Below are 17256 nucleotides of genomic sequence, written 5' to 3'. Positions count from 1 at the left end.
TGTAAAGTTAAATAAATATGGTTAATCAGTGCTTAATGTTGTGGTACATGGTTGGTTTGAATAATATTTTACTTTTTATAAAGAAAATATAGTACTGGTACTGAGAAATTACTTCTCCTAACTTGACTATGACATTAAATGTAAGAAGCCAAGGTAAATGCCAATGAATGCTGCTATTATTGATGATAATCTGGTGTAATTCTGGCAAGTTCAGCTCAGTTCCACACATGAGGAAGAACACTGTAATGGACTGAAATAGAAAAAGCAGGACTTTTGTGAAAAGCAGGGTGGGTGGGGGTTTCTTTTTGTTTTTAAGGAAAAAAACACAGATACTTCATTTGATAAATGCAGTCCTAGTGTGATGTGGTGCGGACCGAAAACACCATTGGGACAAATCATGCATGAGCAAAAAGCTTTTAACATAACTGTCCAATTAGGGGAAAAGCAGCTCCCCCTGCGGCTTTTCTTAATTAGTGCCTGATGAAATGTAAGGGAACGTCTGCAGTACAAGAGGAACAACTTGTTTGCTTATTTACATAATCGTAAAACAGCCGTATCATTCACTGCAACCCTAATGAAACCACCTAAACGACAAGCAGCTTAATTAATATATTACATGGCTGTGAGGTAACCTTCACATGTTTCGCAAAATTCCCTAGTGTCCTGTTTTTATATCCAAATGAATCAGTATTGGATTATTGACTGCATTTCTTGTCCTTTTCATCTTTAAATCGTCCACTGCTCCTTCTTTTCCTGTCTCTATCTCCAGAATCCTGTCCTCAGCAGCATTTCTCCTTTAAGAGGACCCAAAGCCGGGGGATCATCCCTCACTATCAAAGGTCGGAAACTGAGGACCGGGCATCCACATGAGGTCGGAGTCCTGATTGGAGGAGTTCCCTGCAGGGTGTAAGGGCCCCCCAAAGGCTTTTTAGCTAAGAAAGAAGGGGAAAAAAACTATTGTGGTAGACAAACAATGTGTTTGATTTGTGTGTGACTGTGGAGGAAATGAAAGAAAAACTGTCATGTTCAGGATCGACATTCAGGAGGATCAGATCAAGTGTTTGACCAGAGGCAGCAACCAAACAGGAGAGCACGGCATCACGGTGCGCTTTGGTGGAGCAGAGCGCCATCTGCAGGGGTCCACGTATCATTACACCCCCAACCCCAACATCACAAGGGCAGCGCCGTCCAAAAGCTTCCTTGGGTACTGCGCTCCACTATTTCTATCTGTTTGTAAAAGATAAGGGAAGGATTTTAATTATAATTTACTTTACCTGTCTATTTTAATTGTATTTGTCATTTCTAGATAAATACAATAAGCAATAAATCAATTGCATAATAAATCAAAACAAGGTCAACAGTTTCTATTTGCATGATTTATAATTTTTCTCTTTTCTCTCTTTCAACCAAACAATAGATGACCAAAGACTTCAGTCTGGTGTTTTGGTCTCAGCTGCTCCAATTTCGTTTACAGAGACTTCATAACTTTATTTCTTATTTTTATTTGTTCGCTTATCTATCTTGAATATTTAAAATGTCTTCTTGTCATGTAAATGTTCATTAGAATTTAAATTTATAGATTTTTGAGATTGTGCTCTTGCATTATTATGCTATTACCATTATGTTTCTTGAAAATTGTCTCAAACAAATATTAGTTTATCGCAATAAGTTCTGGGACAATTTATTGCCAAGTAAAATTTGTTATCGCTACAAGCCTAAAGAATGGATATTATCATACACCTAATAAAAAGACTCACAATTTTCCTCACTGTCTGAAGTTAAATCAGACTCAATTACTGTTATATATCAGTTAGACTTACCAAATACAATCTGATTTGTAAATGCTACTAGTGTGTGAGAGAAAATTCAAATCATCCAATTTTTACCGTCGTCTTTGGAAGGAAAGTTTGAAAACTTACCATGAAAATGCTTTAACAGTGCTTGAATATTATTGTGTTAAAATATTGTGTCCTCCCAGCGGAGGGAGGATCATCAGAGTCGACGGCCACAACCTGGATTTGGTCCAGGAGCCAAAAATGAGAGTCACCCTCAGTCCGCCTGATGTGCTGCCGCCGAGACGGAGAAGGAGCGTCGGGAAGAAGATTAAAGTCCACCTCAACAGAGGACAGACCCAACGGGGTCCATTGAGGAGATGGAGGAGGATTGTTCCAGAAGCAAAAATGTCAAACTATGTCAGTTTCAGCTGATTTCTCTCTTCACCTTACGGTGTCATTAAAGGAGAGGCTCAAAGAATTTAAACTCCCTTTTCTCCCCTTTAGCAGGAATCCCACTGCAAGGTGCACAACGCAACTCTCATCCTGTGTCCGACTCCTGCTATGGGTCCAGAGGCCACAGAAGCCAGGGTCAAAGTTCACTTCCTTTTGGACAGCCTCCATTTTGACTTCAGCACTGTGGGTGGTGAAACGTTCAGCTACGAACCCAACCCCAAGTTGTTCAGGTTGAACAGGAACGACCCAAGCAAGCCGTTCCACCACAAACCCGGTAGCGTCATATCCGTCGAGGCGAGTCCCACAACATCTGCTTCCAACTACTACAAACATCTGTTGCTTACATCTACTAGTTGCACTAATAGGGTTTTTAATGCTCACAAATCCGCTCACAAAAGTCAATCTGTTAACATTCCTCTTCCTGTTTCTTAGGGAGAAAACTTGGATCTGGCCATGTACAAGCAGGAGGTGGAGGCCTGGATTGGAGGGGACTTGTGTGTGGTGAAGACTCTGTCACACAATCACCTGTACTGTGAACCACCAGCTACGCAGCCCTCCATCACAGCCAATAGGAAGCAGGACGGCCTGGAGAGTCTGCCTGAGTTCATTGTGAGTGAGACAGAGAATGGATATACATCTTACCTTATCCAGGGGAACTGGGCTACCTTCAGAAGTTGCCTCATTGGTAGAGAGAGCCTACCCTTGAGACTGCGTCATTCATTCTCAGAATGAATTCAGCTGTTCTGTTTCTGACCTGAGGTTTGTTAGAGAATAAACATCATGATGAAAACAAAATAACAGCATACAGGTAGAGAGGAAGTTGTGGAGAAATTTAAAGTTGAGTTAGGTTACAAAATAATATCCCAATCAGCTTAAAAGAATTTCAGAGCTCTCTTCTGAAAATGGAGTGAGTATTGCACGACTGCAAGCCTACGAACATAGGCAAGATTCATATTTAGTCATAAAAGTGTACAATATAGAATTTATGTTTAAAAATTTCAAACTGAATATGGAAAGAAATGTTGTTTTGTCTTCCATCCAATAAAAGATGAAGGGTTTTACATTGACTTGTATCTTAAAGAGCAATGTTATGTGCCATTTTATACCACAATCAAGTAACTGTTACTTTCAGTTATACAAATGCTGCAGATATAATATGTATTAGGATTACTTTATTGCATCATGCATAATGTGCATGTGTATTAAACTTAAAAAACACAACACACTATTCACAATACAGTACCTCAGTGCAGAAAGAGACATGTGCAATAATAGCAGAAATGTTAATAAAAATGAGTAAAATGGGATTAGTATTTTAGATAAACCAGAGAAAATATAAACATCTGTGTAAATGTTGCTTTCAGGTAAAAATGGGAAATCTGAACTTCACCCTGGGACGAGTGAAATACGACATCCAGGCCCAGTCTACGTTTCCTCTGGAGGCTCAGGTGGGGGTCGGGGTGGGAGCCTCCATCGTGGCTCTTATTGTGGTCATCATAGTGCTGATATACAGGTAACCATGAAAATGCTCTAATCAGCATTAGACTTTGACTGTTTCTTGACCACAGCGTGACCCGCGCTCTGTTTTTGATTCCATCAGGAGGAAGAGCAAGCAGGCCATGAGAGACTATAAAAAGGTCCAGATCCAGCTGGAGAACCTGGAGACCAGCGTCAGGGACCGCTGCAAGAAGGAGTTCACAGGTAGTACCGTTTTCTCCTCTCAGCTTCTGCTCACCTCAAAGGAAAGTTAGCAAACCAGCTGACTTCCTCATTCGCTTTGTAGACCTGATGACGGAAATGATGGACATGTCCAGTGATTTGGTGGGCTCAGGGATTCCCTTCCTCGACTATCGGGTGTACGCAGAGCGCATTTTCTTCCCAGGCCACCAGGAGTCGCCACTGAGGCGAGATCTGGATGTTCCGGAGAGCCGAAGACAGACGGTGGAGCAGGGACTGGTCCAGCTGTCCAACCTGCTCAACAGCAAACTGTTCCTCACCAAGGTAAAATATTCAAATATTTTCTCTAGTATTAGACAAAAAGCAGTTGTTTTCACACCTGCGTGTTTCCCCCCATAGTTCATTCACACTCTAGAGGTCCAGCGGACGTTTTCCCCCAGAGATCGGGCCTATGTGGCCTCTCTGCTGACGGTGGCGCTGCATGGTAAACTGGAATACTTCACAGATATCCTGAAAACACTGCTCAATGACCTGGTGGAACAATATGTGGCCAAAAATCCCAAACTCATGCTCAGAAGGTGAGGCCTGCTTATCAACAAGCAAGCAAGTAATCTTTTTCCTCCCACCTGCTTGTAGTTTCTCTGAGAACTTTTTGTTTTTCTTTCTTTTCCAGAACAGAATCAGTGGTGGAGAAGCTGCTGACAAACTGGATGTCCATTTGTCTCTACACCTTTCTGAGGGTATGTCCTGCTGGACATTTATACTGTATAACTAATTAAGGGCTTAATAACTGCGAAAGATAAACAAAAGTCTGTATGGCCACCATATAGTCATTGCCATTTTTTTAAATAGTGAAACAGATGTTGAGATTATTGGATAAAGTAATCAGATGTAAGGTGTGTGAGTGATTGCTTCTCATTCCTATCTTGAAATTAAATGTTTTAATTATTTGGATTACTTGAAGTTTTTTTTTTTTTTTTTTTTGTAAATTAAACAAACACATTCAAGTCTTTCTTTTTTACTAGATTTCATCTGATTAGCTTTCAAATGGCATGTATTTATGTCAGTATCCCAATATGTATGTATACCAGTAAATAAATAACGGGATCCAGTTCCAGCAGATTCTGGTCCAACCTTTGATTTTGTTTATAACATTTTTTAATAGCTACTGTAATATGTTTTCTAACTGCATTAAACACTGTAAATCAAGATGTGGAACCCTTCCACAGATCATCTGCAACTTGAAACAAACCTGAAATTTGATTCACTTGATGTGAATCAAATGTAGTTATCAAGGGAAGCCAATCAGACCTGGCTGCCGAGACAGAGAACAGTTGGTGTTGGAGGATTTCCTAAGTGAATAAATCCTTTCTGCTTGGCCAGGAATCAGCGGGGGAATCGTTTTACATGCTGTTCAGAGCGATAAAACACCAGGTGGACAAAGGACCTGTGGACGCCGTGACAGGAAAAGCCAAATATACGCTCAATGACAACCGGCTGCTACGGGAGGACGTGGAGTACCGCACGCTGGTGAGGATTAGCTCCATTGTGTCACCTGCCTTGGAAATGTATGTAATATTTCTATTAATAGAAATAAAAATAGTCCTATACCTTGTTTTTTTTATTATTTATATTGCAAAGAGATCAGAGTTGGATTGTGTAGTCACACCTGCACAAATGGAACGAGATTTTTAGGAAAGAAACAAACTACGGTTTGTTTGAAGTAGACTAAACCGCTGGTATGAATGCAGCCTAAAGAGATGATCTCATGTCTCTAACTGGTTTCATCACTCATCCAGACGCTGAACGTTGCGATGCCGGCCACAGCCGCCGGTGGAGCTACCACCAATCAGACTGTTCCGGCGAAGGTTCTGGACTGCGACACCATCACCCAAGTGAAGGAGAAGGTTCTAGAGCAGTCCTGGAAAGGGATGTCGTTTTCACAGAGGCCACACATCGACTCTCTACATCTTGGTCTGAGCTTATTTTCAAACTCTAGTTTCCTTCAAAGTTTGAACGTGTTATTCTGCTGTGAGCTCTGTGCAAATGTTAAATTATTTACTGTCTGGTATTATTATTATAATATGGTATTATATTGTATGGTACATGGTATTATCCAGAAGGCTTTTCTCTCTTTCACCTAAAGGGGCGACTTTAAATGAAGTGCTTGCTTGTCAAGTCATATTTTACATTGTGTAACTCAAGTTATACTCAATACTTTATTATGAACTGTAGTTCAAGTTCCATCAGACCTTGTTAACTTATTTACTTTGTCACTTTACCTGGAAGTCTTAAATGTTCAGTAATCAGCAGAAACATGACTTGTGAACGTTTCTCCCCTGCAGAGTGGCGGGCCGGGGTCGCAGGTCATCTCATCCTGTCAGATGAAGACCTGACATCAGTAGTTCAAGGCTCCTGGAAGCGCCTCAACACATTACAACACTACAAGGTCAGTGCATGTCGCTAAACTACTTACCGCGCCCTGCTGAAGTATTTAAACCCCTTGACTGTGTTTTTATTTTCTTTTTTTCACATTTGTTTATAACTGCAAACCTTTATGTATTTCAGTCATATTTGTTAGTGAAAACCTAACAAAGTATTGAAGTTGAAGGACAGTCCCAAATGGTTGTTAGAATGTTTTTCAACAAAATCTGAAAATTGTGACATGCATTTAAATCCACCCAATGCTGTAGCTCCACCCATAACGCACCGCATGTAGCGACCAAGTTTTGTTCTATTTTTTTCTTTTTACTATTTTTTTTTCAGCATTGTATTCTGTTTTTTTGTGTTTATGAAAAAAGTAAAAATCACCCCAATAAATAAGTAATATAAAAGTAACCAGGGTGGCACTGAAAATTTGGTTCATGAAAATCATAATTCCAGTAATAATAACACAGGATAATTATCAAAGTAAAGAGAGGCTTAACACAAATGTTTCTTCAAAAATGTTTAATGCTGTGTTTTCCTTGCCCCCTGCTTTTGGCAGTGGGCATTAATGTTAAAATGGTTGAAAAACATGAAGGTTTTTTTAACCTTCAGAAATGCTGAGGGAGCAAATGCTTTTTGCACAGCTTTGTGTGTGGATGAGTGTTCTTTTGCGTGCATGGGGAAAACATTGAACCACTGCGATGCCTGTGCAGGTCCCTGACGGAGCCACCGTGGCCCTCGTTCCCAGGAACAACAAGCATCACCTACATGACAGCCATGACTACATGCCTGGAGAAAGTAAGTCACTAATACACAGGAATACAGACAAGAACAATATTCCAACATTGTTTGTGTTTTCCAACATATTTTGAAAAATAGATATTTAGTAGCAATTTTAACAATACTGGGGAATAAAAGTAATAGAAATAATCAAAGACTTTCTGTAAAATATGATTTACAAATTGCAATTCTCTGTGAATTATAAATTGGATTACTCCCCCATACCTAATCCAACTGAAAAAGTCAAGTTAAGCACAGCTGTATCACATCCGCCATGCAGGATTTGGTCGTTCAGCATTTTAGAGGTTTGGCCAGTTACTAATAGAGTGTCCTGACTTTTTCTAATGTTTCAGTTGTTCTCAATAGTTGAATAAATACAACTAAAATGATAAAAAAGTCAAGTTTTTGCAGTTTCCTGACTTCTAAGAGGAATTTTAATAACATTTCTTTTCTGCATAAGAAAATCTGAGCAGTTAACTGGTTTTTAACAATTTAATAACCAGTGGGGGTCGCTCTTGAGCTTTTTTTGCATGAAGCTTTGGACACAGACTGGAGTTTTGAGGTTGAGAATGTAAAAACAGATTTTTTTTGTAAAGTTGATAAATAGGTATTTTGAAATCAGTTACAGATTTATAGTAAAGGAAATATAGAAAAAGGTGATGAGAATAAAAAGTGTGAAATGTTTTTTATAAATTTCATATCAGTTTTTTAAGCAGGAATACTTTAAAATTTTATTATATACTGTTATAATATATCATTAGCACACAACATTATATTTCAGATGACACGGAGATAATGTATTTAATAGTGAGTGTCAGCCCTCCTGACCCAGCAGTCCCTATTGCCCTACAGAGACCCCGATGTTGGACGATGGGGAGGAGGGCGGGGTGAGGCTCTGGCACCTGGTGAAAGCCAGTGACGAATCAGAGCTGCCGAAGCACCGGCGGGGCAGCGTGAGGGAGAAAGGAGGGGAACGAGCCAAGGCCATTCCTGAGATCTACCTCACACGGCTGCTGTCCATGAAGGTAACGCGGCCCAGGGGGAAGAAATGAGATCCGCTTTCTGATTGGTGGGAGCTCAGGTTGCATGTTTTGAGCTCAAACTGCCAATGAAACAAGTGCAGTTGTTTAAACACGTTCTATGATTGGACGTCGTCTGAAGTGCATCGGCAGCATGACAGGAATAACACTTTAAATGTCACTACTCTAACCTCCACCAGCATTAGTCGCTTAAACATCAATAATATAATATTAGTCTTCCCCAGAAGTCTTTAATGATTCATCAATGTGTGACTTTGTTCTCGTGCTCCACTCCAGCCTAATGATGCAATAAAATGTCAGTAATGTTTGAGGTTAAATGGAAGCTCAGATTGAGCTCCCATTTAAAAGAAAGAGAAAAAAAGTTCTGTCGTTTGCATTTTTCACACCATCCTTCATATTTAACTCTTCTGAAGCTCAGTGGCCCTCATGAGCCACGGCTCTGTGGCTTTCTGTTTCCAAACTGAAACCTCCATGCATTGTGAACTAATGTGAGTTTCCATTATTAAAAGCATGTGAAAGATTCATTTTAATGATGCATGTGACCCAATGCATTGGTTACCTTTAAATGTTCTCTTTCAGACAAACTTGGAGACCAAGTGGGCTGTAAGATAAAATTTATAATATGTCTAATAGTAAAATCTGAATTGTGTGTTATAAACCTATCACAGGGCAGAGGGCAGTTCATTTATTAATGTGCATCACTGATATTTTCAAATTTTATAGCGTTATTGACTGATATGTATTCAAACATATCTGCAGTTTATTCAGGTTGAGAGAGAGAAAAATGCTGAGAGAGGCAGACAACAGGAAGGCTGAATGCAGCCAACAAAGTTGCTATGCTTTATGCGTTTGGGCCTTCAACTTCTGTCTGTCATAAAGCATCACAGATTTAAAAATGCCAGCAATCTTTTTGGAAATCTTAAAGTTCAGCCAAACATCTACACCCTCTCAAATGTAGAGAGAGACTTTTGTTTTTCTAATGCCAGCTGTCCTTAACGCTAAAAGTTTAATCATTTTGTCTTTACTTTAATTTGTAAAAACATGTTTTACAGCTAAAATTAATAAAAGGAGGTCAGAAGTCAACAATAAAAATCAGAGATTAGAAATTGGCCAACTTCTTACCTAGTTTATTTATTTAAGTGAAGAAACGACAGCAAAGTGTGTGACGTTGACTTCAAGCACTTGTGAATAAAAAATCTGACGAGATACAAGATGTGATAGATTCATTTGATCTTCTGCTATGAGGCTGGTTTTCAGAAAACCTTTCCTTGGGAATCACCTTGTGGGGTCTATTTTGTGTTCAACTTGATTATTTTCTGTATGATTGGTAGGTCCAGGGAAGATATTTGAATAAATTGTGCACATTAAACTTTTGAGGGAAAAGTAATGATTTCAAATACCATCAGAACCATGAACTTAGAGGCTCAGCAATCTGGTAAAGAAGCCTGGTTCTGTTCCGGAGACTACTTTGATGGAGACAAAGTCCACAAAGTCTATAACTTTTGTTCTATGTATCTTACAATAAAAGGTACATAAATTATTAATTTGTTTTAAGTCCTGGACAAGTTTCATAGAATAAACCATTAATCTGACTGAGATATTGAGTGTTAAAGAAACAGCAGAGCAGGGTTAAAGTAACAAATGTAGAAGCTCAAAGTTTAGAAACATGGGAAAAAACTTTAAAAATCCTTAAGCAAGCCTGAAAAGTACTGAATAGGACTCATTTAAAGAACTACAAGAACCAATTCTACAAATAATCTCTAAATAAGTCAATAGTGTATTTTTGTTGATCCAAATAATTACTTAATGTTCATTAACTTTGTTTTAATTTAATTGAAAGGGCCTCAGGTGTGATAACCTTCAGCTGTGAAGTTTAAGGTGCTGCCTGTCAACGACAGCCTCTTGTCTTTTATTTTGAAAGCCATTTCTTACCGTTGCCTTCTCTGCACTGTCTCAGGGCACTCTGCAGAAGTTTGTAGATGATTTATTCACTGCCATCCTGAGCACCAGCCGTCCCGTGCCTCTGGCTGTCAAATACTTCTTTGACCTGCTGGATGACCAGGCCCTGCAGCACAACATCACAGACCCAGAGACCATCCACATCTGGAAGACTAACAGGTAGGAGCTCAGGTCTGGATGTTGCTGCTGTGTTGGCAGAGCTGCACACGGATTATAGGGAGTCTTTTTTCTTATTACTGACAAAGATTTCATAACTCATATTCACTGCTACAGATTTTTCTCTACTGTTATATTTGGTTATTTTATATCCCCGTCATGTTTTCATTCAGCTTGCCGCTGCGGTTCTGGATCAATATTCTGAAGAACCCCCAGTTCATCTTTGACGTGCAGACCTCTGATCATGTGGATGCCGTTCTGTCTGTCATCGCCCAGACCTTCATGGATTCCTGCACCATCGCTGATCACAAGCTGGGAAGGGTGAGGATATCAGAGCCACTCTTCACAACACACACACACACACCCCCACGCACACACCCAGACACACACACACGCACACCTCCTGCTGCCATCCTGTCGTCTCAGTCATTTCTTCATCCATCCACCCAATCAGCCATCCATCCACGTTTTCGCCATCCGTCTCTTTATCTATTTGTTTGTATATCTAACCATTTCTCCATCCATCAATTTCTTTCTCTTTCTGCCTCTTTCTTTCTTCATTTTCATCTTTGTCTGTCTTTCCTTTCTTCACAGTGTTCTCTCTCTTTCAGATTTTCCTCCTTTCATTCTTTCTTTCCAACTTCTTCCTTCTGACTTACTTTCTGTTTCCAGTTCCATCCTGGGAACTGCAAAAGTATCTGCCACATTTTAATGTTTTAATATAAAAAATATAATTAACCCTGTCTAAGAAATGAGTAATGAAAGTCCAGCTCAATGTAGTGAGATCAAAGTTCTTTGTTAATGTGCAGCTTAATAATTAGCAATGAGGCTAAAATCTATCTTGTGCATACAAAGGAAACTCAGTTATTATGTTTTAATTTATCTCATACTGAACATGACATGTCAGTACTTCATGTGTCTTCATTGTGCAGGATTCTCCAATCAACAAGTTGCTGTATGCCAGAGACATCCCACGTTACAAACAGATGGTGGAGAGGTAAGAATATGGCAGCCGGTCGCCCTGCTGACTGCAGGCACGTAAAACTCTCCGGAGGAGAGAAGAGGGAGTGAAGCTGAGGACATCTGTTAGTGGCAGACAGAAGGTAGACTAAGCCTGCAGGGCTGCCATGCATGGATAGTCTGCAAGCAGACTGCTACAGTTACTACTGTCAGCTGCACATTAAACCATGCAGATTACGCTAGTGCTAGTGATATGTTAAAGCTTCACTGAACAGGAGTCTGTTCAACAAATTAGCTGCTTTCACTGACCTTATGAGGTCAGTTTAAGAACCATTGCATAGACACTTGTATTTTTTTTTACTTGTTATGGTCTTGTCATATATGCATTTGTCTGGTTTTTGGAACAAACTGTATTTGAAAAAAAACAAAAAAAACAATAACAACAGTGTATATGACAATATACAACGTGTTCCAAATTATTATGCAAGTGATATTTTCTCAAATTTTCTTAAATGGTCAATGCAAATGATGGTCAGTGTAATTTTCAAGTCACCTCCTTGTAACAGAACTCTGTTTTTCTCTTTTCTTCTTCTTTTTGTAGATACTATGCTGACATCAAACAGACCATCTCTGCCAGTGACCAGGAGATGAACTCGGCTCTTGCAGAACTCTCCCGGGTATGTAATCACTGTGGAGGCCCAATCATTAAAATGGTTTAAGTTGAAATATTTACACCTACTGCAGTTTTTTCTTCTCATATGTTTTTGTGTCCCAAAACAGAATTATGCTGCTGAGGTCAACTGCCATGTGGCTCTTCATGAGCTGTACAAGTACATCAACAAATACTATGATCAAGTGAGTTTCAGGAGCTTTCTGACTTACCCTGCACTCCATATGGACGAGTGTAAGATTTTCACTGTATGACAACTTGAGTAAAGGTTTGATGATATCAACACCAGTTGGCTCAGAGTCACAATGAGAGTAAATTGTTGTTTGTCTGTCTTGTGACCAGAGCAGCAATTAATTTACATCCTGAAGTTCAACTAAACAAGTTGATGTGCACCAACATATCTGACCTTGTTGAGGATGAGGCTGGTATTTTAGCGTTAGCTTCACTAAATACTATAAATATTTATTTTTTCAAGTGTGAGGGTTAGGCCAGCAAGCTTTTTAGTTCATGGAGCTCTGCACTGATCAGGTTTCATATATTGATTAACTAGGCTGATCATAAAGTTATTGAGGGCTTGTCCAGGATGCAGAACATATTTCTGAACGGGGATTAAGTGTCTTTCAGTAATTCTTTAACATTTTTTTAAAGTTATTGTTGGTTGGAATTTATTTCGAAACAGTTTTTGTCCTCTAGGCAAAAATCAAATATATACATGGTTATATAAATCAAATTTATAAATGAAGACTATGTAAAAATGTGACTTCTTGCTGCGTTCTGGTTTGTTCACCATCTGTTTTTGCCTGTTTTTCTCATTGACTCTTTGATTCTTTTGTCAGATTATCACAGCTTTGGAAGAGGACGCCACAGCTCAAAAGATGCAGCTCGGTTACAGACTCCAGCAGATCGCTGCTGCCGTTGAAAACAAGGTAACAGACCTATGACCCCGGCACCAGGGGAAATATTGTCTCGACTCATAAAGGGAGGGCATCTTTAGGAATACCTGTCCGTGGTCTCTCTTGGACAAAAAAATTGTATTTTTATCTAAATACAAAAGAAGACAAAGAAATATTGTGACCTGAACTGTGGTGTAGCCAGAAGGACTGGTTTTACGTGAAGAGAGAGACTGGCCTTGACGGATGTAAGTGGTCTTCTCTCTGGGAGAAAAGGGACACCACCTCAACAAGGAGGGACAAATGTGAAAAGAATGAAGCACACTTCGAAACATTTTGCATTATTGGTTTTCCTCCTCGGATTTAACTCTTGGAAGGAAAGATGCATCATGAAAAACGTCATTTGCTTTGTGTATCTGGACAAATCGAGCGCAACATTCCCACCCATCAAGGTTCACTTTTTATTCCAAAAGGTGCATTTTACCCTGAACGTTGACGCTGTTGGGACATTTTTATTTTTCTCTGCAAGTCTTACACACAGAATGCACACATAATGACTTTTTCTCCCTTTTTTAAGCCCTTCTTCCAAGTCTTACACTAAAAATCCTCTGGATTTTTCACACATTGTTTTTACTTCTGTCTGCTATGGCTGCCTGGGTTACATTACAGGAAGGACGACTGTGGGTTTGTTTTCCTTACTTTGTCAAAAAGACGACATTTTGGGTCATCTTCTCTAATGTTGATGTAACTTTTGTAATGATCTGTGTTGCTTGAACTGCTAAACATAAGTGAACAAATTGGGTTCTTTATAAGTAAAATGAAGAACACAAAATTTGTAAAAAAAACTGCTGTGACTGATGAACTTTCCTCAGAAACAAATTGACATAGAAAAAAGACAAGTAAAAAAAATCCTGACACATTTTTACAGGCGGTGAAGATGATTTCCATTTGCACCACCCTGTTTGAGACCTGAACAGGTTTCAAACACTCGCAACGCGCTTCGATGTGTTAACTGTTACTGACTGAAGATGCACAACTTTATAGATGCTATAAAAGAACAAGACTGTGAGAAGGAGCAAAACCATCTTGTTAGGTTTTAGTAAGAATCCACACTATGTAGAATTTACACATAAATTTACTATTTACAAAGAAATCCAGAGATCAAAAATCAGCTGAAAATCTCTGATTGGTGCATCTCAACACACTGGTTTGATATGCAGTGTCAACATCTTAACTAATATTCCAGTTCACTCTGATTTATTTTCCCAAAGCTCATATGTTGATGCAGAAGGAAATATTGACATCTTTAAAATCCCGTAGAAGTTTGAAAATAATGAATACAGTTGATTCTCTGTGTTTTTGCAAATCTGTTCTACATCATTTGCAAAATTTCATTCAGTTGCTTGCACTAATTGTATTCATTGTGTTCTTCTTTTCGATGAATTTCCGTTGTATTTTGGTTGGGAGGTTTTTTTTTTTTTATTTTAACGAACCACTTCCCATCTACTTGCTACTACTGTACATCAAAGAGCTCATCTGTTGTTTTCTATGTCTGAACTGATGTCAGCTGTGCTGTTTTTTCTTTCTTTAGTTAACATTTCAGTTGTTGCTGTCAAAGTGGATGTCAGGTTTTAGCAGTCTGGTGGCAGAGCGAAGCTTTTTATCTTGTGAATAATTCAACCTGTAGGATTTTAAACGATGTGCCTCCTGCTCCGCGATGCCACATGTTCCGTTGTATGTTGGAAGGCTTTTAGTTGTCGTTTTCAATTTTAATTTATTGTTTATTTATTTTATTGCTTATCCTGTTAGTCTTTTTTACTGTCAGAGCTTCAAACTTGTGTTTGTCGCGTCTCACTAATTCAGATTCTTGTTTTCGTGGTCGGGAATCAGCTCTGTCCTGTTCTGTGCCGTGTGCTGTTGCTCTGAGAGAACCGTAATGGATCAAGTCAAAATCAAAGTCACAATCAGCTTTTCAGATGAATCCCTGTCTTTTTTCCCACATTATAAGGTAGTTGGAGATTATGATTTCCCATTGCTGCAAGCAGTTAGTTACCTTGTACATAAAATCTTTTTCATTTTTTTACCATGCACATTAATGTTGCCTGCAGATTGTGTAAGCAATTCTGATGTGTGTTCTGTAGATACATATCGTTACCCAGTAATCTTTCTCTGACTAACTGATAGGATGAGCCTAACAACAGCTTCATTTGATGCAATAAAGTGATTCATATGTACACGTTGAAGATATGTTTGCACTTTTTCTTTAAGAAGCTCAGTTGTAGATTTATGCTGTATTAAAATGGTAAATATTGTCATCACAGTATCAGTTTGCAATAATCATATTGTAAAGAACTGTGTGGAGTGGGATGATTGTTGGCTGATGCAGTCCAAGTGTTAGGAATGCACATTTTTATGCTAATGTAATATATAACGAGTTAGTTTCATACTGAACACAAACGATGTTTCCCAAAATACTAGAGGCAAGAAAGAAGAGATTTATCACATTGCATTTTTTTAGTAATATGATCATGATGTTTTCAAACAAGGTTGGGGACAACTTTCAGATATCTACAAACAATTGTATGTGGTACTTTTTTATTTAGTTATCTTTTGGTATAATTGTTTTATATTTTTAAGGTGGAGATCATATGAAAGTGTAATCAATATGGTATGAAACAACGACACCATTGATGTTGATTAGCAGAACAAAGTCAATGTTTCGGAGTGACCATCACAAAGCCCAGATGTCAGGAGCTTTTCATCCAACTGGCCTACAAACTCGAGCTTAAAATGCCATTATAATAAATACGACAGAAATTAACGGAAATTTATTTATTATTTTTAATTTTGAAAAAAATCACTAATTATTCCGGTGTTTAGGGCAAAAATGCAATCATGTATTTTATTTGCTAATTGACCTAAAATAGAAAAATGTTCATCTGACTTAATGGTGAGGAAAATTTCTTTTTTTTTTTTTTTTTTCTGGTGATTGAATGTGTCTGATTAAAATGATGAAGTTTCTGGGTATCAACGCTGAAAGTGATTGGCTAACAGATACAGAAACTTACTATACAATGAAACTGTTGCACTTTCATAGCAAAGCAACAATGCACACAGTAATGAACTATCAGTGCTAGTGGAACAGCTGAGGGAGAACAACTCAGTCTTTTTATTTTTGCCGCATTAAAATGAGGTGCTGCAATATTTCAGCCCAGAGGGAAAATCTCATTTTCAAACCTTCCTGGATCTTCTCATTTCTTTTGCTTTCCCCTGAAAAAAAGATTTTTGTCTATATTTACTGATCAAATGCTACATCACGAAGGTAAAAGCAAAGGTAATTTTATTTATATAGCACATTTTCAGCAATGAGGCAAGACAAAGTGCTTAACATTTGTTGAAGCGCAGCTATAAGACTGAGTCTTATAGCGTGTTAATGCTCTAACTAATTGAGTGGTTCCTGGTTATCTCCCACTGTGCATTGTTCCTGTCCAGTTTGCTCTTTTTCTGTATTTCATAATAGTCAACAAAACGTTGTAAAAAATTGGGTCAAGATAACTGCAGTGGTCAGCAGAAACATAATTTATACTTCTCAGATAGTTATTGCTCTTTCTGTTCCTTAATGTTTGCAAATATTTGATTTTTTGCTATTATTTTTTTCTTTTCCTTTAAATATACCCACATGCCCAGAATCACTCTATTACAAGTTATTGAAGAGTAACCAACACAGATTTAAAAATGTGATGAAGTGCCTGCTTGTTTTAAAGTGTTGATAGTATCAAGTACAAACTGGTTTTTGTTCTTCTGACAGTTTGTGTTTCATTAAATCTCTCGCCACACAGCAGAACGCAGCCAGCAACTTGTTTGTTAGCTAAAATGCATTTGTTAGTCTAACACACCCAATCACATTCAAATACACAGAGGTTTATGGTTATAACATGAGGAAATGTGAAAAGGTCTGAAGAAGGGGCGCACCAATTGCAGTTTTCCAGCCGATTACCAGTCACCAATTTCTATAAAGCCTCACTTGCTGAATTTGAATTTGGCCAATACAGATCTTTTATCCATATTTTTTTGTTTTTGTCTAAAACTAAATATCTCAAAAAAATTGACAACAGCAACTATTAACGGTACACATACAGACATGACCTGGTGGGCGGGTCTGTCAGTCAGCCCTCTCTCACAGCAGTGGGAAACGGGACAGTGGCTGATTTTCAGACGTTTGCAGAGGTAGATAAGATCGGTTTCATATGAACATGTCAGCCAGTCACCAATCTACCAAATTTTGGCCGATCAATTGGTGCTCTCTCAGTCAAAAGGTAAGGATGCATTTTTAAGGTAATGTAAATATAATCCTGCCGTGGCTTGAAACATCTATTATTTTACTTTCACATAAGTTTTCTTTACTCAACAGCATTTTATAATCTTCATTTGAATGGATGTGGCATAAAATATAGAAAATACCACAAATT

At 38.5% G+C, this 17256-nt stretch overlaps 1 protein-coding gene across 2 annotated transcripts in view; it reads left to right on the top strand.

The window, feature by feature from the left end:
- Positions 1 to 15030, top strand: part of LOC129371719 (plexin-B1-like) — a 67772-nt gene extending 52742 nt beyond the window's left edge. The window contains exons 18-38 of one of the 2 annotated variants that reach the window (XM_055048481.1): positions 770 to 906; positions 1031 to 1204; positions 1979 to 2192; positions 2283 to 2522; positions 2661 to 2837; positions 3593 to 3741; positions 3829 to 3929; positions 4012 to 4229; positions 4305 to 4483; positions 4579 to 4645; positions 5289 to 5435; positions 5705 to 5879; positions 6251 to 6354; positions 7046 to 7130; positions 7965 to 8137; positions 10110 to 10270; positions 10441 to 10588; positions 11200 to 11264; positions 11829 to 11904; positions 12008 to 12082; positions 12734 to 15030. In XM_055048481.1, coding sequence (XP_054904456.1) covers positions 770 to 906; positions 1031 to 1204; positions 1979 to 2192; positions 2283 to 2522; positions 2661 to 2837; positions 3593 to 3741; positions 3829 to 3929; positions 4012 to 4229; positions 4305 to 4483; positions 4579 to 4645; positions 5289 to 5435; positions 5705 to 5879; positions 6251 to 6354; positions 7046 to 7130; positions 7965 to 8137; positions 10110 to 10270; positions 10441 to 10588; positions 11200 to 11264; positions 11829 to 11904; positions 12008 to 12082; positions 12734 to 12838 — 2970 coding nt within the window. In that variant the 3' untranslated portion in view covers positions 12839 to 15030. Of the gene's footprint in view, positions 1 to 769; positions 907 to 1030; positions 1205 to 1978; positions 2193 to 2279; positions 2523 to 2660; positions 2838 to 3592; positions 3742 to 3828; positions 3930 to 4011; positions 4230 to 4304; positions 4484 to 4578; positions 4646 to 5288; positions 5436 to 5704; positions 5880 to 6250; positions 6355 to 7045; positions 7131 to 7964; positions 8138 to 10109; positions 10271 to 10440; positions 10589 to 11199; positions 11265 to 11828; positions 11905 to 12007; positions 12083 to 12733 lie in introns of both variants that reach the window. The other variant, XM_055048480.1, reaches the window with a different exon arrangement.
- The last annotated feature ends 2226 nt before the right edge of the window (positions 15031 to 17256 follow it).

This window comes from Poeciliopsis prolifica, unplaced genomic scaffold (assembly GCF_027474105.1).
Source record: "Poeciliopsis prolifica strain line A6 unplaced genomic scaffold, Auburn_PproV2 SCAFFOLD027, whole genome shotgun sequence".
NCBI classification, from domain to species: Eukaryota; Metazoa; Chordata; class Actinopteri; order Cyprinodontiformes; family Poeciliidae; genus Poeciliopsis; species Poeciliopsis prolifica.
Note: the sequence above shows the minus strand (reverse complement) of the source record. Positions and strands in the feature narration are given on the sequence as shown.